The sequence below is a fragment of the Strix aluco genome, chromosome 1 (genome assembly GCF_031877795.1).
Source record: "Strix aluco isolate bStrAlu1 chromosome 1, bStrAlu1.hap1, whole genome shotgun sequence".
Lineage (NCBI taxonomy): Eukaryota > Metazoa > Chordata > Aves > Strigiformes > Strigidae > Strix > Strix aluco.
Genome location: NC_133931.1, coordinates 40224608 through 40247785, shown reverse-complemented (window position 1 = coordinate 40247785; position 23178 = coordinate 40224608). Strand labels below are relative to the sequence as shown.

Sequence of the window (23178 nt, the reverse complement as noted above, 5' to 3'; positions counted from 1 at the left end):
TTTTCTGAGGTACATTCACTAGGAAATTTGCTTTTACTTTCTTCGAGGGAATTGTACGGCAAAGAATAGTAAAAGTTACATGAAGAAGAGGCAAAAATTGTCAGCATAAAATCTGCATAAATTCACCAATATAGACACTATAAATCAAATAAGGAGGTTTAAGACTTATCTACTGCTCTTTTCAGCCTTAAAGACGTTAACAATCTCTGTAGAATATTTTTCATCTGACCTAAGTGTAGGTCCAGAAATCATATCAGAAATTTCTCAAATTTCTAAAAACCACTTTTATGATGACATCTTTTGCAGAATTTGGGGGAAAACAGTTGCCTTTTAAAGCTATTAAAAGATCCAGAAAAATGAATCCTCATGTCTTATTAGAAACTGAATCTACAAAATTAGCACATAATGGTTCACAGAAATGGAAAAGTACACTCTGAATTCCTGACCTTTACTCCTACCCTTCTCTGCAGTTTAGTTAGTGACAAGGGATAGCAAATTTGAATACGTTGTGTTGGGATAAATACCCACTTAAAAGTAATACTGTGTTACAATGTAAATCCTAGGAATAATTCATCTGTTAAGTGAAGCCCATGATCTTCCCATTCCTTCAAACAGCTTCAACTTACATATACTACCCTCAATAAAATTGTTATTGGTCCTATTCATATGAGTGTTCAGTAAAATGACTAGTATGAGCCTACAAAGGCTACTGAAAATGGAAATTAATTTATAGTTGCTTTCATACATTCCCAGAAAGTGTATTGCTAATTATGACTTCAGATCCTGGTCTGCATGACCTTTTAAGCACTATTAAAGTAGTAGATGGTGACTACAAATTGTTGTAAAGGGACAAATGCAGTTGTGTCACTGAGAGGGGAATTCTGAATGAGAATAAGCTTCACAGCTGGCTTCAATGATCTGCCCTACTCCCTACAAAGACTGAGTTAATGAGGAGGCAGGAAGCATATTCTCTTAGATATAATGAGTAGATTCATTAAAAAAGGGAAATATTAAAAGTTTAAGTCCATCACCTATATGAGCCAAAGTGGTCACTTACTATAAGAAGGCAAATATTTCAGCAGACTATCCTTCATATAGAGCACTAAAGTATTCGATCTGCTGTGTATCAAAGTGCTTGTGTGATAGTTTTTTGGATAATCATAGCTTTGACTTTAGCATGACTACTATTAACCAAGTGAAAATTGGTTGTGACTCCAATTCAAGTGCCTCATTAACTGTATAACAGCACAATTCACTTCTACAGTCCACAGTGAGGGCTTCACTTTGCTCATCTTGATTAATGTGAGTTCAAGCAATCTTTTATTACACCTAATGCAGTGGGATTACCCTACTATTTATGAAAATACAATTTTCATATTTTGTATGAAATATGAAATTTCCTTTGATTATTCTATTCTGAGATATCCCAACATGGCTCTAAAGTATTATGAATGCAGAGCTTATTTTCTGATGCTTGCTTTTTTTTTTTTTTTTGGAGGGGAACACCTGAAACTGAACTCACTCCACAAGAAAAAGCTAATTAAGCCTCCTTGCCTAAGAATTTCTGTTCTTTATCCTTTAACACTCTCTCTATAAAAACTCCAAATCCCCTTCTCTAGTCCCATTAAGCAAAAAGCAGCATTTAGCCCAGAGCTGACTGATGTGTTGATTTACCAGCTGCGGCAAGCTAACAGCTAAGTTCTGCCTGTTGTTCCTGCACTGGGACAGTAGTTGTGATACATCTCTTACTGTTCATCTGACAGTTTTCATGAAATCTACAGGATGTATCTTATTTTTGTGTTATTTACAATACTTCCCACTAGACTAAAGTTAGACCAAAGCTCCCAAAGTAGTTGGGGAAGGATAGAGGACTGAAACAGATGCAATATGACAGATCACATAATTCTTTTTTTTCCATAGGAAACATCCATAAAATTATAAATGAAGTCTGACTGAGGTTTAGAACTTTATTGTTAAAAACAAGTTTATTTTGTCTTTTTTAACATTTATGGCTTTTTTTTAGTACCTGTGCTTTCCCATATCTTGCTCGAGGACTCTGTGGATATTGATTCACTAATGCTTCAAAGGCCCTTAGAGCTTCTTCAATTTTTCCCTGAAAAGTAGAGACATTTATCAGAAATTCTATCTAATAAAAATGCTGAAGGATGCATGAGAAAATAACACATTAGTTTTCCCAATTAAAAAACAAAAATAAAACAAAAAAATGCAGACTGAATCTGTTTTCACTCATATTTTTGTTGGGGTTGCCTGCTTATTTAAGAGAAATTAGTTGTCATTATTTATGAAACAATGTTATCTGCTTTCCATGTTTAAAATGAATAGCTTTGATTTTATTTTACTCACTTTCCCTTTGTTGACTGGAAAGAATGCTGAGATGACAATAACCTGTCTATATAAAAACATAAAGAGTCTATTGCTAACAGTAAGTCCAAACTGAACATAACAGTGAACAGAAAGGAAGTTCTAGACATACATGGACATTTCCTCTCTTCATACCTCACCTGAACAGTATCGTAACTACGGTTCTTCTAGGGGAAATACTGTAGACTCATCCATAATATATGGCTGTTTCCTCCACATATTTTGCATTAATGATGTCCCTCAGGACACCTCACATGTGCTCTGTGTCTCTTCCTTGTCACATACAAAGTCTGAATTTAACTACGGTATTCTCATGCTTGATGCCAAGTAGCAAGTAAGGATGGCAGCTGAGAAGAACCGGCTGCACTGTTAAACTTGAGCTAAGCACTGCTTGGCAAAATCTGGCATCAGATCTTCCTGCCACTTCCAACTCTTACAGCTTTTTAAATATGACTGGACTATTATGCACAACTGTCTTGCTATTTTCAAATATTACATGTGTCTGATTTATTAGCAAATTTATCCTGTTTCCTACAAGACAAGCATGATTGTCTGCAACCCACCAAGAGACACAGGCAGGAAAAGAGTGTCAGCCAACTGACCAAATGACTACTACAAAGATTTGCACCTAATGCTTATGAAGCATATGAACACTTACTGAGAGATCCATATTAACACACTTATATGATTTAAGTTCTCTGATAATAGTTGACTTCAGTACTCAAACAGACAAGTGATAGGACAGAACTAACCCTGTTCCATGTGATTAATTTAAGCAGCTTTTTGGTGATAGGAAGTCAACAGTTAAGCTGAATATTTTCAAGGTTAAAGGTGAGCAAACACACATGAACAGACATACACTTATTACTTTAAAAAATTTAAGATAAACTATCCATCAGAAATGAAACTTGAAGGACAAACATGCACTGAATATTTAATTTTAAAAAGTTAATTTCACAGAAAGTAATATAAAAGTTTTATTTTTCTAAGTTCATTTTTATTTTATGCATTTTTGTTCACTGCCTACAGTCCTGTGTGAAACATTCAAAACTTACTTTTTTACGTAGTTTTTCTGCAGCATCTAGTTCAGCTTTAATGGTCTTATCAAACTTGTTTAAGAGCTTTGGCTTCTTCTTCTTTTTAGCTAGAAGATTTAAAAAACACACAGTTCATTACTTCTTTTGTATTTCACAGCAATTGTTTGGAGTAACCTTAAACTAGCAACTAGTACTGTGCTGGTAAAGTGCATGATTTTCAAATAAGGCAGTTTCAAAATACACTGAAAAGAAATTGATTTCTTGCTTATTACAATCACAAACTCCTGTATGAAAAAGCAATTTTCAGTCATTCAAACTGAATAACTTTGCAGTCAAGTTTTTGATACAGCATTTTTCATCTCATATAGTCAAGGATATTTTTCGTTCCAAATGGTTCAATTGACATGGAAGAACAAAGAGAACTGTTATTTTTCCATATTTATATGGTATTATGAAAAATATCATTACCAGGACATGTTAGTAATTTCTAAAGTTGTGCCTGTCAAATAGTTGACAGAAATCATAGTTACTCAGGGTAGAAGGGACTCAAAAAGTCATGTAGTACAACTTGCTGCCGAGAACAGGTTCAATGCTGAAATGTCTGATTAAGACCACTTTAAGTTATCAAGTTTCCACAGCTTAGCAAGCTATCACACTGGAGCAGAGCAGCAGCAGTACGTAGCAAACCAGTCTTGAAGTAAACTGTGTAGAGTAAATTGCATTTGAAGCAAATTTAAGTAAACTCTGTCAATTTAAACAGCTATTTACTTCATAGCAGTTCACTCCTAAACAATGTCTATTTGGTTGCATTAAGTATACTAGATGTTAAAAAAATGCAAATACACTACTGAAGGATATGACAGCAGATAACTGCTTTTCTCCACATTTGCTACAGCTAAACTTTGCTTTTGCACTTCATTGGAAAAAAAAAAAACCTTTTCTGACTCAAGTAAGGGAAATATATATTGGCTGATACAAGTAACTACTAGTTATGCGTATCTGTAATTAGTAGCACATATTTTCGCTTAAACTATGTATTACTGGTTTTTCTCCTCTATAGACATAAAGTCATTAAAAGCATGAAAAGAAGTAAAATGATTATTTTCTTCACAGAAGTTTAAACAGGGAATACTGTGACTGGTATGTGTAAAGCTAAACCCAAACACCATACAGCTTAACATGACAGGACTGATGCAATGCTGTAGCAAGTATTTTGGAAAACAAGGTATTGTAATTAGCCATGGTTTATTCTGCTTCCCAAGTTCTCAGGTGCACTGTTCAGGAATGACAAGAGCCACCACATGCTATTGGAAGTTGTGCTCATGATTCATTAAATGATACTTTCTCTCTGAGACTCTGATTCTGTACAGAGCTTTGGACAGACAAATCACTTTGTTTATGTTAAACCCCAGAGAAAGACCAATGCCTTAGTTAATGCTAAACCAATACTAACCCTATCCAAGCATTAGAGGATCTTATGAGTCTGAGCTGCTTCTGTATGAGATTAAAAAAAGCCAACCTTGAGTGCCTTTGGTTCTTTTTGTGTAAGACTTTTACTGTCATGTTCAACAATGATCTCAGTTCTACATGGCAAGAGCTTTTCTTACACCACCTTTAGAAACTACTCTGCAGCATTGGTATGCACAGTTAAATAGAAGCTATTGCTTTTCAGGGTCAGGGGGGAAATAGAATTTAAGCAGGATTGAAGGTATCCTACCAAATTCCATTTAATTATTCACAAAGATCATACGAAGCTTTAAATGTATTAAGATCTATAAAGGAAAGGTACTAAAGAAGCAGTGCATTAGGATTATAATATCCCTGTTGATCCTTCTTATAATAGAAGTGACTGTAATTTTCCAAGGCATTAGCTACCAAGAAGTTAAGAGGAAAAAAACTGTCTGATATACAGGAATTTACTTATTTTTCAGGATAAACCACCAAATAGCATACTTTAATATATTGGTTTTGCTCCCCTAAACACTTCAGGTTTTCACTGTACCCTGTGACTTGAAATCAAGCATTTATACTCAAGCACACAATTATGCACTTATGGAATGTAGTTATGGAATTGAACTGACCAAAGAGATGTTTTGCCTTTTTTTTTTTTTTTTTTTTTTTTTAATACAGTAATACAGATTTCATGTCTTTTGTTCATTCCCCATAGATAACATAGTAGAAATGCATTTCAGTCTGTGGCTGATTCTAGTCCTGCTCTGTCTTACTTTAATATTATCCATTTCATAGGAATGCACTGACTTTACTGAATTTTCATGCAGTTAATGATGACAACAATTAAGGAGCAAAGCACTGGCTCTGTTCCAAGTGTTCATACCCCTTGAATCCAGCAAAACTTAGAGAACCAGCTCACATCATGAAAACAAGGATCCCTCTACCCCAGACCTTGAGTCCACAGTGACTAACAGGTATGGTCAGAGGTTTCTGACATAACGTCACTGGGCCTGAAAAGAACAATCCATAACATGCAAAAGGTTTGTTGGGTTTTGTGGTTGTTGCTTTTTTTTTTCCTTCTCTAAAAAAAAAATATGTCTGCTCAGTTTTTCAAGAAACCATTGTTATTTCTAAGGCTGGCTTGCTCAACAGTAGGTGTGGATGAACCCAGAAGGATCAGCCCAAGGAGCCAATAAAAGCAAATGTCCCTGAAGACTTTTTAGGTTGGTTGTGCTCACAGCTGCTATGTGAAACTGTCATTTGTTGTTAGCAGGAAAACTGAGGTATGTCATGATCTGGTGAGCTTCCAGCTGGACATCACCACCAAACACTTGGTTTGTTCCTGTTCTCTAAGTAGGAGCCTGTACGTACAAGAAATTATGTAAAACACAACTAAAATGTCAATTCTAAGTTCTACAGCATGTATGAAAATCTGTCTAAGGATACAGAAACTCTGTATTCAGTTAAGAGAGGACAATTATTTGTCAGCTTTCTAACTTTCAGTATTCATGGAAAGACATAGAGTCATTTGATCCTTCTCAAACTCAGTAAACATGGCAACAGCAAGGCTCCTTCGAGGCAAAGGAAAGAAGCTTTCCTACCCACCAAGAAACTCTTACTGCCTGTGGGACACTGTTTCCACAATTCCTTTGAGTTTACAAGGAGATGAGACAGAAACAGCTCAGAAGTGAATGAAAATCTTAGAAGTCTGTGGCACAAAGATATGACATCTTTCCCATTGTATCTGACTTTGGTGATGTGTTGGAACAACCCTTTTCCCACCCTCCATTACAAAAAAGTATTATCTTCCCATTTACAGTATGATTATATATCAGCTCTAGACCAGCAGGAGATCAATATGAAAAGCTGGAAAGGAGCTGTTAACATAAATATTATTCAGCTGCTAGGCACCAATATAACACAGTAAACATTATATAATGAGCCATCATTTTCATCTTCCATTCTACTCCTATGTTAAAGGATTCACCAGGGAGCTTTCAGTGTAACCATCAAGAATTCCTCTGTATTAACCAGATAGCCTGCTATGTCCCTGCAGCGGTATTTTAATAAATTATCCATTGCCTCCTTCTAGTGTAATAATCTTTTAGCAGATGTGACCCAATATATTAAATTCAATGTTATAAAGAAGGTAACTTATCTATTTTCAAAGGAAAAAAACATGTAATTTTTCTTCATTGACTTACAGATTTCACCATGTAGCTGAAGTAATGCATGATCATGCAGCTGCTAGCGTGATTTATAGTCTAAATCTGGTTAAGTATTAAAATGATAATAATTATTTTATATATCATACTATGGTCTTGCAAGAATAATACTGAGGATTTTCAATAATGACCTTCGATGGAAGGTTAGGGTTTTTATCTAGGATTTCTGTCATAGGATTGCTGAAGACTCCCTCAGAGAAAACAGTTTCCACTGTCAAAACAGCAAACTCAGAAGAAATCTTATAAGAAACCATGCTAGTTCTTACTGCTGGAGAATAAACAATGGTCAGTGATGATAAGCAATCTCATATCTCCCTTCTGTATTAAGATACAGAAGAGAGGAAAGAAAAAAAAGAAGAGAGGAAAATATTTTGCAAGTGGTATTGTATTAAATGGTATTAAACATGCAGTAAACTTAACAGCCTGCAATGTCATCCAATGAAAGATGATGAAATAGCTATTTTATATACTAAAATACCAGGCATATTTTATGTTTTTATGTTGAAAGGCATCTTGTCATCATCAAAAGCAGGGACAGTCTTTTTCTACAAAGGACAAAATACCTTTTGAAAAATAATGAATGCAATTCTAGATATCCTTCAGACCACAAGGGCATCGTGACAAATAAGGAAAAGTAACCAAATGATTAAAGGTGATTGAATCACATAATTTTGAACAATGGTGTAAAAATATTTTGTCCTTAATTGTTGGGGGGAGGCAACATTTACATCTGAATGAGCAGGAACAAAGGAGAAAAAGGTAGTAGTAGAGTTTGCCACTGGAAGAGGGGTACATACAACTCTGTGAAAAGTAGATACAGAGATGAAAATAATAAATTGTTTCTCTATCACCATAGAGGATAGAGGAACAAGGACAAGGAATAAAAGGCTTAAAATTTCTACAGTAGAAAATTTGGCTTGAACATCTGGAACTAATATCTCTGAGCAAGCACAGTAGAAGAGGTTGCTGAAGGTAGCTGTGGAATTCCAATTACTGGAAATTTGTAAGAACAAGTTGTACAGGCAACTGCCAGGAACAATGCACACAGTTCATAAGGCCTTTCGTCAACAGAATAGATGAAGTAAGCTTCAGGGTCCCACCTAGTCTTATTTTCTACAATTTCCATAATATACTGCTATATATTAATGTGCTTTAGTGCCAAGACTATAATTACACAGGGAAATTCCATTCTCTCATTTGTTAATTAAAGAAATTCCCCCAGAAGCTCGCCGTGCCAGTGATCACTGTGACTGAGATTGCTCCTAGCCCAATGCCAGCAACAGAATATTGAAGTTCAAAAATAAATGGATCAGTTGTAGATTATCTCATTTGTCTAACAATCATGCTTTTTATGTTCTGTAGCTTCTACTCAACCATTAAGCTTCTGTTCATCTCCTTTCTCTTTCCTTCTCCTGTTATCCTCTTCTCCAACCTCTCCCCTTCTCAACCTTGATGCTCTACCACTATTCTTCCATTTCATTTCTGTACTTGCTCACAATCTGTTCCTCAGTCCAGCTCTCCCTATTTATCCCCAACCTGTTCTTAGGTATGTCTTCTTCCACACACTTGTTGCTCATGCCCTTCTTCAAGGGTCTTTTCCCCTAAACTCCCTTGTCCCAAATCCTTGTTACTGACCATCTACTCTACAGCCACTCTCCATCTCTGCTGCATAGTTCAGAAAATGATTAGGGCTATATGCAGTCATGAGAGTGACTCAAGTGACAAAACCTCTCTGTCGTCACGTAATTACATATGCCCCATACCAAATGGTGCCAACAGAGCATAAGTATGCCTCTGTGGGAAACACTTCACCTTTTCTACACATGATGCAGCACTGTGTTAACTACCTGGAAATTAACACAGCCTGAGCAAGAAGCAATACAACTACCTGGCTCAACAGCAGTACCTGATGCTCTTCACTTTCTAGCTAAAAGTTCATTCATTTAGTCATCACTTGAGAATGTCACCAATGCACTGACAGCTTAAAATAAAGGCAACTAAATTTAAGTTTCTCCATGTAGTCACCTAAACCCTGCTGTAATCTCAGAAATCTAGTCATTACCATCAGTGAAGCCTAAAAAGTGAGTTCAGCACAAAGCAAGGCTCCCATTGAATGTATAGATGACCGCTGTATATAATACAGTTTGGACACCACACCAGCACATACAGCCACATGTACGTCTTCATCTGGAACCAAGACTCGTCCAGGCTGTTCTCCTCACTCATTGATAATACTTCTTACTCCTGCAGGCTTTTAGGAAGCCAGTAGTGTGAACACTGAAAGACTCAGGAAACGGTTCAATGCTTTTTTCCAGGACCTGATCTCACAGAAAGTTTCAGAATTGCAAAGGAATAGCATCAGAGGAAAAACTGCCCAGGTCCAAAGATCTAGACCAGAATATGCCATCTGCTTTCAGATGAGTGGAGATACAGCAGCAAACAGGGACTAGGCAGGGGATGGATAATGAAATTTAGTGGGCAAAGTCTCTCCACTGATTACTAGCCAGCATGTGCATGTGTGAACTAATATTTTGTAGCCATCAATACTACATGCTCTTGAAGAAGAAAAAACATACACTAAGTTTGCAATAAAAGCTTTTTTTCATGCAAACGCTGGGGAAAAAAAAATTAAAAGATTAAAGAAATCAGTGCAAAGTGAAGCTACTGAATCTTTTCCTTGAAAGCTTCCAAAACCAATTTTTAGAAAGGCGTTTCCAAAAGGAATTTTTCCAATGCAAAACTTCATCTCAGTGGTATAATTTCAGAAAAAGCTATAAGTGATTATAAACAGTGCCTTGTGATAGAAAGCAATCTCAATTACCGGTGCTGCTACTAGCTCTTTCTGTAAAAACAAAAGGTTAATAAATTAAAAAAATAAAGTTCTGTAAATTAAAAAAATAAAGTTCTGTAAATATTCATCTGAAACAGATGTATCTTTTTCTCTTAAGCAACTGTCCAGATAAACAGCATCAGGCAAATAACTTTGCAACTTCTATGTTGATTTTATTCATAGACTTATAATGCAAATATAATTTCTTGATACTTTACAACTTCTAATGCAAAAAGCTGCCTAAAGAAATAACAGTCAAGTAATTAAACTCTTCTAGAATTTCTAGTCAAATGTCCTCAAATGATCAAATGTCTGTATGGTCCTGTATAACTGAGCAGAACACGAGGCTTAAAATTGGTGTAAAATGCCAAGTAAGCCAATTATGTTAATGCGGTAAGTGCATCCAAAGCAATTACATGAAGTAACAAGGAAAAAAAAATTTGGAAATGGCTCGTACATGGCAAAAAATTGATTACATCTGACCATAAGTCCAAAGCAATACAGAGCTGGCAGAAATATTATATCAGAAATAACTAGTGATAATACTTCTGTAATACAGTAAATGAATCCTCTCTGGCCTCCACAGAAGGGGTGGGGGGTGGGGTGTGGGAAAGAGTCAGTTCTCTATTCACATTTTCATCTGAAATACAAACCAATCAGATGTTAAGAAAAACTGACTGATTAGACATCAGCCTGATATCTCAAAACAGTTAATACTTCATTAGCCAGAATTGGAAAAAAATAGTGAATACTATCTTAATTATCTTTCATGATTAATACACTTTTTTTTTTAATCTGAAAGATACACCATGCACTTGGCATTTTAACAGATAGTAAGTTACTTTTAAGTGGGTCTCTGATATTGACTACACTGTAAAGACTTCAACTAGTTGTTTTCTGAAAAGATCATTTAAAGAATGAGGTACTTTTAGCACAACACATAGCAAGAATTATTCTGTCCTTGCTCACATACTCCGAGCTTCTGATCAAAGGATACATGTACAGTTTTTTCCCGAGCAAGGTAAGTGGGAAATAATATCACACTGCTATTAAAAATCCCAGAACAATTAGTGTTTATTTCTAAAAACCAGTATGCACTTTCATACACTTAACACAAATCATGTCTCACTCCCGTGCCTTGTAAAAAGTTGTGAGCCAATATTCTATAATTCTGTGACTTTATTCTGACACAATAGACATGTCAGAAAGAAGGACACCACTGTGGGCTTGTTAGCTGATGTGCCACTGTGGCCAGGAAGAAATCTCAACTGGGACTAGTTAAGGCAGTTTTCCACCTGTTCTTGCTGTCCTTTTCTCCTCTTCCTCCACTTTTTGCTCTCAGTATTAACTATTCCCTTTCCTAAGTCCTCTGCTCCCTTTCTTATATTCAGAGCCTAGGAAAAGTGGTGGAGTGGGAGGGCAGGCTTACCTGCTGCACTGCAGCTGGCACCTTGAACCTATCCTGTGCATTGATAGCGATGACTGACATCCCGCTTGGTCTAATGTGGAAGTCTGGGAGGAAGGGTGCCTTCCACATAGGCTAAACCGTCTTGATTTAATGTTTAGAAACTAATGCTGTAGGATTCGTAGTCAATGGAGAGGGGCAGTAGCCTCCTCTGTGATTATGAAAGTCCATATTACACTATTAGCATGAGTATTTCTTGTTAAGTATGCCTTCTAATGAAATTTCTATTTCCTCAGAAATGGTGAGACAATAACGTCACAATCTCTGACAGACGGCATGGGGAGAGAACATGAGGATAGAAGGACACTGCTTCCTATCTAACAAACCCCCTCATAAGTGGGGTTTAGTTCTTGTCATTAGATTTATTTATCTATTCCTATTGTCATTATAATGTTAAGGGAGCATTCCTGGTGGCTTCCTCTATCTTGCCTCTGCTACTACTGGCATGCAAAACAGCAGGCAGCTAGGAGTCTGGTCTTTAGTTAATTACTTCATAAGGCATAAGGATTCAATACAAACCATGGTCTTCACAGTCACTTTGAGGACACATGGTCCCCAGTTTTTGAATTCAAAACTTCACTGGAACAATCCTGTTGCACCGACTGTATACTGTGCTTACTGCTAGCAGATCAGTTTTATTTAAGTTTTAAATAAAGTTTTCAAGGAAAGCTATACCTATATAACTGTAGACGTTATAACTATATAATGATGTCTCCTTATTTCTCTCCCACCTTGACAAAAATAGACGAGTGGGGGGTGCCATCGCTAAACCTAATCTGAAATAAAAATCTCCTCATGTGATGCAGTCTCATAGTTACTTGCAGCAAAGGCTCTTCCTGCCAGTTCTCCATCTTAAACTCAAAATCTAAGAAAGCAGTTTCTAGGGGAGTTATAGGCTTTGTTTTCTAAACACCCTCCTATCCCTGCTGCAATACAAATTCAGTAATAATGTTCTTGGCAACTTGTGGATGGGTGCCTTAAAAGACAGCGATAAGTAGATACCAACAATCATGGTCTGTAGAAGTTTTCCAATTAATTTTGTGACTTTCTGTTTTACTAATTCCTCCTGTCCCCTCCCTCAAATACTCCGACCTTCCCAGTCCAAGTTTCAAAGTTTCAGTTATGGGCTGAAAAACATACATATATATTAGTAGACCAACTACTTTTACCTGGTATTCAAAATCTGCTCAAGTAATTGTCCTCCCTCCTCTTACTCGGCCCATATCATTACCCAGATTAGTTTTTGAAATTGTGCTGCCTCTCAGTGGGAGCTTGAATGAGAATTTGATGATGATGAAAAACTCCTGTCATTGTCCTGTTGTTTGGGAAGCTCATTAAGTGACATACAGATAGTGTAAGTGATCCACTTGTTTTATGGGCTTCTATAAATGATAACTTAGAAGGTATAAAAACAAATAACTGCATCTAGACAATTTAAAGCCAGTAGCACCACAATAATTAAAAGATCTTTCTAAACTGTACTGGTAGAACAGGCAAAACCTCTATAATCAACTTATCTGAGGAAGCAATCAGACAATAAAAACTGAAGCATTTTAGGGACCAATAAAGCTGTGGAATCTAATGACTATAATAAATCTTTAGCTGCAGTTATTCCAGAATGATTTCCCTTGCAGTAAAAAGTATTCTACAGGGTTTTCTGTGTGAAATTAATGTTGGTTGGTTAGATGTTGATCGTAAGAAACAATTGCAGAATTATAATTTTACTTTTGGCATGTATTTCCATCATGCACCTCTCTGTTTCATTATGAAGTCTTCTGGCTTCATTCAAAGGCTAGAATCAAGCAATCCTTGTACAAGACCAGAAATGAATTTCTTCACTGACTTTCTGTACAAAAATACACACTAATATTCTAATGCCCTATGCATAGTTCAGCATGGTGTTATACAGCAGTTTCCGACTTTGATAACTACACTTCTGTGAAGTACAGCATTGGTCATGCTGCCCACAGCTCATATTTAATTCAGGCTACAATTAAATATGTAAGTAAATCAATAGGTAGTATGTATACCCTTAAGAGTAGAGCTTGCAAGGGTTGAAGTCAGCCCACCTACTTTGAGCTGACAATTCTGGAGGTGAGCTAAGCATGCAAGCTCTTTCTATAGCCAGTGGAGCTCTGGTTAAGGTTCTCAACGGAGTTTAGGGGATAACTCATCTCACCCTACAGCAAAAACCTACATTTAGCCAGAAGAATAGCACTTTAGCCTCCAATTATACAGCTTAGATCTCTACTGTGGAATCCTACTTATACTGTCCAAAGGTAAATACCTAGAGTAATCTGAGGTGAATGTCGACCCTGCTATCAGAATGACACTTGCAGGACCACTTGTGGAATGAAATTTGTCCTAACCCTGGCTTATGTATACCTCTGTCCCTGCTGCAACACAACTGAATGCTCCAACCAAATGGCACTCATTTTCAATTTCATGTTTTATCAGTTTTGAAAAGTGAAAATTATTATTGTAATTACTTACACTGATGTTCAGTTTATAAAAGAAACACAGTCATGGCAGAAAATGATTGTTCCAGTTTTTATATCCGTTCTTCACCAATATAAACAAATATTCAATATATGCCAATATAAGTCCAAGTAGAAAAATTAAACTACTTACTTAAACTTAAATTTTGTTAGCTTACATGATCAAAAACAACTAAAACCACCTCATAAGAAAAGATGTCTTACAGATGTGGTATATATGCCCTGGATGGTACTACCTGTGAAACATTTTTAAAGAGTTATTTCTCAGATTCACCTGAAATATCCATCCCATTTAAATTACTTGCTTAAATATAAGGTCTGATCACATTCTTATGAAGAAGACAAACAATCCTTCTCAATTAAATATAATAGAGAAAACTTGAAGTAATAGTACACTCCAAATTAGTTTAGTTTTTGTTTCTTTAGAGGAGTTTCCAAGAGAAGTTTGTGTTAATACAGAAGTTTCAGTGAGACTTTTAATAAACTTGATGAAATACTATTAAAAACTGAAATTTACAGAATTTTTAAGACATTTTGCTAATAAAGTACTGTGAAAACTGCAGCAGTGAAACATGTTAATATTGTAAGATCCATTGAAAGCTGTAAATAGTTTCTGTACAGAAGGCCTTTCAGAGCTTATATGTCCAAATATCTAAAAACAAATGCAGACTTGCACATACATCCCTCTGCACTGTCAGAATCACAAGCGATCCCTAAATCCAAGCCAAAAATGAATTTTCAAATTCCCAACTCCTTAGATCTCTTGAGTTTTCTACATATACTAGAGAGTCACATTAGAGTATTTTTTTTTAAATACTTCTCTCATCGATTTATTGCTGCATCTTATTAGGGTAATTTAAAATAAACAAATTCAATGGTACTTTAAACCACTTTCTAATGACTACAGTATCTATAGCTAGACTCTTTTATTGAAAGTGAAAACTTAAAACAGCTCAAACTGTGAAAACTTAAACAGTTCCACAAAATTCAACTTGTATGAAAGCCGTTTAGCTATAAACAAATTCCATAAAAAAATGCAGAGGTTTTTCCCTGTAGGATGCAAAATTTTATCAATTTAACCTGGAAAACAAAACCCGCCCTTTTTCCAGCTTACAGAAGTCCTGTAATGTGCAATGGCAGGAGTCAGCAGAAGGATTTATTTAGTTGCTCAGTGTTTAAGAAACAAAACCACACAGCACTTAGGGTGCAAAAGGAAAGTGGTTCCACCTTGTCATACTTTCAAGTCATAAAGTTCTCTTACAAGTTGCGTAGTAGTAAATCCGTACATCTTCATTTTCTTACAAAGCTAGTAGTTTTACATATGAATGCTTTTTACTCATACTGGATGGCTACTGTATGTCATGATATTCTCCTGTTCTAACAGGTCAGTAAAACCAGCACACAATGGTGTTTTTTTCTACTATCAAGTACGCAAGCCCAGTGCAGTAAGCTATTTCCTGCCAAATCTATCCTTTTAGAAATGAAAATGTGGATATAATTGACTTGCTTTCTGAGTAAACTGGCTAATAGTATATTTATTTTTTAAATGTAATACTTGCATTTAACATGGTTAATACTTAAATGTTTAGTTTGCCTGTTCTAGTAACTGATATTTAAAATAGAAATATACAAAACCAAACCCAATAAATCTTACAAAAAGATAAAAAAAGTAGCATTGCTAAGTACTCAAATATGAAATAACAGCCACATAGGTAAATGGAAACAGAGAATGAAAAAGAAGCAGTAGACACCAGTAGAGTCACTGAACCCCTTTTCCTTCATCTAGTAATGCTGGAGATACTTAGGTCAGGCACTAGTCTGTAGGCCATACCCACATGAACAGAATGCAGGCACAGGCCCTGAGGTTTCTGTGTCTTGCCAGCTGTAGGGCTGTACCAGGGTCAGATACAAACCTTGATCCCAATGAAGGAGGGAGGGAGGGAGGTTGTGCAAGCTTCATGCGGTGACAGGGAATGCACAGGGCCAGCACCAATGTCATGGCAGGGAGAACAGATTCAACAGTGCTCTTAGCAAAACCTCACTACTTTTCCACCAAACCTGCCTCTGCATGTTTCTACCTAAACTAAGCCAGACAGAAACCCTTACTGTGTAAACACGGAGCTGACAAGGGTGGATTTTAGTGTCACCTGTCTCCCCAAGCTTAGCCCAGCAGGCAGTGCTGAACCCGGCTCTTGGGGCCAGGCAGCCCAGGTTGCCTCTCACCCACAGATGCTGGAGGAGCCTGGTGAAGCTGTGACCTCTGGAGTCCTAAACTAGGAGTACAACACTGAACATTTTACTCCTGAAACAGCACAAGTTTTTAACAGCAGCCTGTGACCATGTAAGAGGGGAACACATTGATGTCAGCTTTGGAAACGACTGTGTGTTTACTTACAAAAGCAGATGCACTCTGGATGTTTATTCAACTCCAGTTTATCTACATAAACTGTACAGGAGCTAAGCTTCATTACTATTTAATCTGATTTAAACCAGTTCTCCCAGAAAGAATGCTTCTGAATTTCAGAACAGAACGTTACTTTCAGACTTACCTTTTTCGGTTTTGTCTTGTTCAGTTGCTTTTTCACTTTTCCCTAGAATATTAAAAATATAATTTAATTGAAATAAATTTTTGTTAACAGTTTATGATAAAAAACAGATACAAGAAAATTACAGCTTATACTCAAAATATAATTGGTCTAACAGGACTTTTTGTTTCATTTTTATTTTTTGAAGTAACCACAGACTACTGTCTGAACTATATAGTTACATATAGGGTCTTTCTCTGCAGATGCTTCAAGTATTGATTATTGCTTCTGTCACAAAATACTTCATAAATTTTCCCCTTGAGATATTCGGTAGACGTTGGTAATACACACAGTGCAAGCTATTTTGCAAGAAAAAAACCTGTTCACTGATTAAAAACTCTTGGGAACACTAGCTTAATATATATATTTTTTTCATTAAAATGTAAAAAACATGAAAATCAACCTGGAACCTAGGTCTCATTTTCAGAAGTGACTTGGGGACTTGGAAGCTTTTGTCTTACTTCAACTTTTAAAATAATTTAACCCAGGTGTTTTGAAAACATTGGAATGCACAGGTAAATGTTGACTAAGCACAAGACAATCTGTAATGAAAGACCGACTATATACTGTACCAAAAGCATGTATGTGTATATCATGAAGGTGGTACATATGGAGGCAGGCTTGTCCTCTCCTCTTTTTCTCCTCTCTAAACACTTTTTGATCTTGCGCTACTCTGCAACGTTTAAAGCATCTTATCTCACAATTCTAATATTATTATTCTGTTTACAGTTTCATCCCAATAAACTTCCAATATTTCCTCCCAATAAACTTAATAGAGAATACTAAAACAGAGGTCAGGTAGCTTTGTAGTTATTTTCTTTTCTAACATACACTCTTTCATTTTGAGGTATTCTTATACATAGAAAAAACATTTTCTTTAATTTCCAAGTCAGTTAGAGACATCTTGTCAGAATACTCAATCTTCACAGTTTTTTAAACCGACTGCTCAGAAGCATTATATTGTGAATGAAATACACCATGTAAAAATGTTGAAAACCATCTTTTTTCATGAAGAAACTGGGTTATGCGCACACATGAAATCAAACCATTTCACATTCTAATTTCACCCTTTACTACAAGCTGACAACTGCTACTACTGAACATGTGGACATGACTTTTATATTCAGCACAAGGAAGAATGAGTATTAACTTGATTATGGTATGGTAAATTAAATAAATATGGTCACATTGAAAGTCATTCACCTCTTCAATTATGTCACAAAAAACAGATTGTCTATTAAATTGAAAGAAATTACAAAAAAGATTGATAGAGTCAGTTACGTACTATGGGATAACTTGGAGAAGGAATATTATTACCATAACAGTATATTAATGAAAGTGCTGTCCAGTACTTGTTAAAATACTAGCTTTTTTGTTGTTATTTTTTTGGACACACCACAATAAAAAAACCAGTGATGTCCATGTGTATGTCATCAGAAATATCGTATTTTAAAAAGAGCAGTAACATAGTTCCAGGTGAGACACAGAATAGTTTATATAGTCATATTTCTATTATATTTACCAACTCAAAGCACATGAACAACTCTTTAGAGGATAGTGAACCATGATACAGCATGCTATTTAGCCACCCATTTTCCCCTGTATCTTTTCCCTTATCAGCAACACTGATAATCTCACATGACCTCTTCTCTCTTAACTCTCTCTAGGTCACTCAGTGATCCCCTTCCACACATCTTGAACATTCATGTTATTTCTGCAACTTCTTTTCCATCACAGGAAGAACAAGCTATGAACTCATCACTCTAAAGCCTGCTCCTATCTCCCATTTCTTGTCCAGCTTCACATTTCTTTATTACTGAGGCTCACACAACATACAACCTACAGATCTCTATACCCATTAATGCACTAGGATCAATTATGTAACTCTCTCTCAGACTTTTTTCAACCTGTATTCTGCTAAATTAGCTGCCATTGATTTCACCGCAGCCTCTCCAATGATCTTTAAATACTCCAGCTTCTCCTTCTATGTAGCTGCTTTTGAAATTCATCACAACTTGATCTTGTTAGCTCTGAAGATCTTTTTTCTCTCAGCTCTCACCATACTTAACTAAGAATTGACTTCAGCATCATATTCAGCACATAATGCTTTGTTCCCTCCACACTGATCCCTAGATTACTTTGATGGTACAAATGGTTTTAATTAAGCTATTTCTGATAAAGGTTTAAAAATGTCCTGTCTCAAAGACAAGGATACAATCGTAAATCTTGAGACTATTTTGTCATCAACTTAAACCAATTGTAGCTCAAACAGAAAGTAAATGTCTTAGCTCTTCAAACCACTCTCATCCTTTACTCAATTTCTCTATTTCCAGCAAAACAAATCTAGATCAAAATCACAGACAAAACTGTTTTGATCTATCTCTACAGGCTAGGACTGCCATCACCATGTAATGTATGCACCAGGTATTCCCAAGAAGGTTTCTACTATAAAGAAAAAAATTATTTTTCATATTACAATGTGTGTAAATATTTGTGAATGCATGTGACAATGACCCAAATCACAACTCAAAATTTGTTTCAAACCTTGTAGATTTGACATGAATCCAAATCAACACTATAAATGTACAATACAATTTGCTATTTACATAATTTTTGAAACACATACAATTACACAATGATATTCAGTAAAAACACGACATGTTTCAGTATCTTTCCTATATCCAATCTTACCCATTTTCTTTACTTCTTAGAAAGAGGTGCCATGATATTACACCTTTTGAATTATTCAGAATGTGAAAAAGTCACTTAAAATTGTAGTAAATTTTCAGTAATAACATAAAACTTTAGTATCCCACTCTTATTTAAGTTTTGCTTTCCTTACTGGTATTTCTTCCTGCGATTTCCAAAAAAAACCAACTGAACCCAAGATTTCATAGAATTATGGAGTTAGCAAGAAGCAACATAGCAATGTGAAAATACAAAGAAAGTGTAATCTTTTTGACTTTTTCTTAAACTACAGTTCTTTATTCAGCAATATAACATCATAAAAATTTGGAGGTGTTTGAAAACTGAAGGGTCAAGGAAGATTTTTGTTTTCAAACAGAGAACTGTACAGACACAACAACCTTGTTAGATTTCTGATTTAAACTACAGACCATGAACTAGACTATTTCTCTGTGAAAGGTAAATATCATACTTGCCTCACGTTTGTTAAAGAGTCATATCTCATCCATTTTATATTACGAATAGAAGTTAAGTATCATGGGCAAAATTCAGGCCAAACTGATTGCAGAATAGCTAATACTCCAATTACACAATACTCCAATTATATTTCTATAATACACAACTTCAGAAGACACAGACCTTAATGTAATGCCCATTTCCTTCACATAATACCATCCAGAAATAAAAATTACTTCTGCTTGCTAGATTTCTTCCTCCTTGTAAATACTTTCAAATATATATTTTATATATTAAAAATTATTACTTTGAAAAATAATAACACTAATTAGTGGCTGAGAGAAATATTTATCCCCATAGTTAATATCTACCACATTTGGGAAATAATGAGACTAGAAAGACAAAGATATTCTTCTGTGTTTTATTGCAGCCAAACATTAAAACAGATTAAATATACATTTTTTAATAGTCTGCTTGACCTTGCTCAGCTTGGCATATTTCTGTAAACATGAAGCACATAGAATCACATACCCAGGTACAAAATACTTAAAATTTGATCACAGCATAATACACTCTCACAGTCCCACAATTCTAGGAATAGGCTGCCACTGTTATATAAAAAGTTCTCCATTCACCACTCTAAAATTATTCCCAAGCTTCCTCATAAAATATGGCTTTGTAAAAATTATTGCTCTGCAATTCACAATCACAGGTAATTTTACTAGTACATCCCATCCCAAACTGCATCACAGTCTAAGAGTATTATTGCTTTCCTGAAAAGTCTGAAGAAATCACTTTGGGACATCTGTGTTTGTTCATCAGATGTAACACTCACTTACATGGAGTCTTACTGAAATCCCAAACAAAAAAAGGCAAGCATATATGATGCCCTTTTCACTATAAATGTAAGCAACTAAAAACCTGACTTCAAAACAGTGTCACAGAAATTTAACATCTCCCTGTCAAACAAAAGGTAACCATTGTTAGGGTTACCAAATTGATTTTTCTTCTTAAAAACTTATCTTATTGTATTTCTTCTAAGCTCCCATATCAGGCTTGGCAACTTCCTAAAATCACAGAAATTATTCCTGAGCCAAAAAGGAACACACGCAAAATGCTGAAGAATAAAATATGTCTTCATAATTGTGGAACAGCAGCACAGAACAGGTAAAAAGTACACCTGTTATACTAAAATTCTAAATCACTCGAAGTTTAAATTTCAGACGTACCATTTACAAGAGCGTTTACGATCACAGGTCTTAAATTTTGATATCCTTTTTTTCTTAAGATTGAATTTTTAAAGTTTGGGGTTTTTTTAAAAAAAATTAAATTGAAAATAAAATTTACAAGTCAAGGATTTACGCAAATTTGACTTATTTTAAATAATTCACTTAATATAAAGCTTACTAAACCCAGCTTTGAGATCGTTATATTGGTAGGCAAACCAGAAGAATTCTACTGAGCTCTACCTGATTCTGGCAACTCAGCTTTGCTGCAATCTACACTGACTCCCTGCCAGGCTATTATGTAGTTTCTAGGCTTTTTTGCTTTAAAAAACCCCAAATGTGCATAAATAAAGAGTTCTAATTCACACCTAAAGGGTTTCTGAAAAAAGTAATTTAGTAATCTGCCCTTTTATTAATATGAATTAAACATACATTTTGTATCTTGTTAGATTATTTTAAAAATCACCTGAAATTTATGTAGTGTAACTGTTGACATAACATCAGTGCAAAGAGATATAAGTCAAACTTCACAGCATAGTGTGCGCCTGATTAGTGTTTTCGATAAAATGCAGTTAGGCTGTATGCTGTATCAGCAGTTATAAAACATTTAAAAATTCATAATATTATATGTTTCATTTGACCAAACTGCTCTGTACATACTGTATGAATCCACAACAAAAGATATATATTAAAATCTGAAAAAATGTACTTGCTGCTACGTTATAAATAGATTAACAATTGCTTGAACAGCACATATGAAATGCAGCTCAAAGTTGCAACTCTGTCACAAACACAGAAGAAAAATAATGAATTCACTAAACTTGACCAAGAAAAAAAAATCAGACAAGAATGTAAATTAAACATCCAAGTGTTAAAAAAGCTTACTAAAATGACAGTTGGCTACAACCCATTTACAATATCTTAGTGTTTGTTCCCCAAACCCTGAACTGCTTGGTAATTACATCATAAGATCTATTACAAGCATCTGCTCCCCTTTTGTAGCGTATGGTTAGGGCTGGTCCTCCTGATGTAGGGACTTTTCTTTTGAAGCTCTAAGTATCTGAAAAAATAAGGGGAAATCTATATTAAAGGACCAACCAAAACACAACTTACTCTAAAACAAAACAAAAAAAAAATCTTAAATGCTAAAAAATGCAACTTTGTATAACACTAGTTAATTTGAGAAAGCTATAATTTCTAGGAGCTATCATAGTGAATATACACAAAGTTGCTGTATAAGGTGGGAAATGTAAACTTTTAAATATTTATCTAAGCAGCATTTTTTTTTCTCATCATATGGCACTTCATTTACCTTGTAAAGGAAATCTAGGCCATGTCACAAATACATTAAAACAAATTTATCTTTTTTTTTTTTAAAAAAAAAGTCAAGGACACATACAGTTGGAAAAGAGGAGCCAGGGAATCAGGAAGGGTCGAAGTTGTAAAGTGGAAACCTCTCTAAACATAAGGGATTTCAGCAGTTGGTAAAATAAATGCAGGGTTATAAAAATGTCAAGGATACAAGATGAAAGGGAGGGAAGGGGAAACAACGCTTAAATATTTTAAATCTGAACATATACAAGAGGGATCAAAATTCAAATACAAAGAGTAAATGTATCCCAAAAAACTGTAATGTCTCCCTTAAAATACGTCTCCAACAAGCATCACTCAACCACAATCACTGCAATTTATGTGTAAAACAGGGTTAGCCAAACATCCTACATCAGTAATATTTCAAGCTGGCCTATCATACCACTCAAGTGCATTAGTTTACAGAAACACAGCCTACAACTGTAGTTAAAATAACTTACTGCTGGAAAGTAACATTGGTAATAGTTTTAGAAGTAAATGTGGAGAATTGGAAAACAGTACATACAGATACCTAAAGATGCAGTTGCCTACTGCTATTTGTTTTGTGATATGCCCTTAAGGTAGCAAAAAACTTTTGACTTGCACTCCAGCATATTCAAATCCGACACCTGATTTCTTCACTGGTTGTATGAGAACGTTCCTGACAACTAAATTAATCCTCTGAACTGTCTCTTGTTTTCTTTCCAAAACAAGTAAGTACCTATGTTTCAGATAAAAGTCAAACAACTACTCCTAACCTTATTACAAACCAATACCATGCTTTAAATGAAGTTGCATGAATTTATACTACCTGAGAATAAGGACTCTATAGTGACATTTCTGAGTATCTTTTACAATAACTGAAGTTATGTTTATTACATAGATAAATCTTTTATATATGTAAAGAGTGCACATGAGAACACATAGGTGTTCTTCATTCAGAAGAGAATTCTTGAGTCTCTAGTACAATGAACTTTAATATTATTA

The 23178-nt window shown here is 35.2% G+C and overlaps 1 protein-coding gene across 7 annotated transcripts in view; it reads right to left on the bottom strand.

The window, feature by feature from the left end:
* The window catches only part of ASPH (aspartate beta-hydroxylase), a 115660-nt gene that overhangs the window by 35929 nt on the left and 56553 nt on the right, over positions 1-23178 (bottom strand). For all 7 annotated transcript variants that reach the window (XM_074818418.1, XM_074818428.1, XM_074818455.1 and 4 more), the window contains 3 exons: positions 16439-16480; positions 3438-3526; positions 2027-2113 (listed from right to left, as the gene is read on the bottom strand). In XM_074818418.1, the coding sequence (XP_074674519.1) occupies positions 2027-2113; positions 3438-3526; positions 16439-16480 (218 nt within the window). The remainder of the gene's footprint in view (positions 1-2026; positions 2114-3437; positions 3527-16438; positions 16481-23178) is intronic.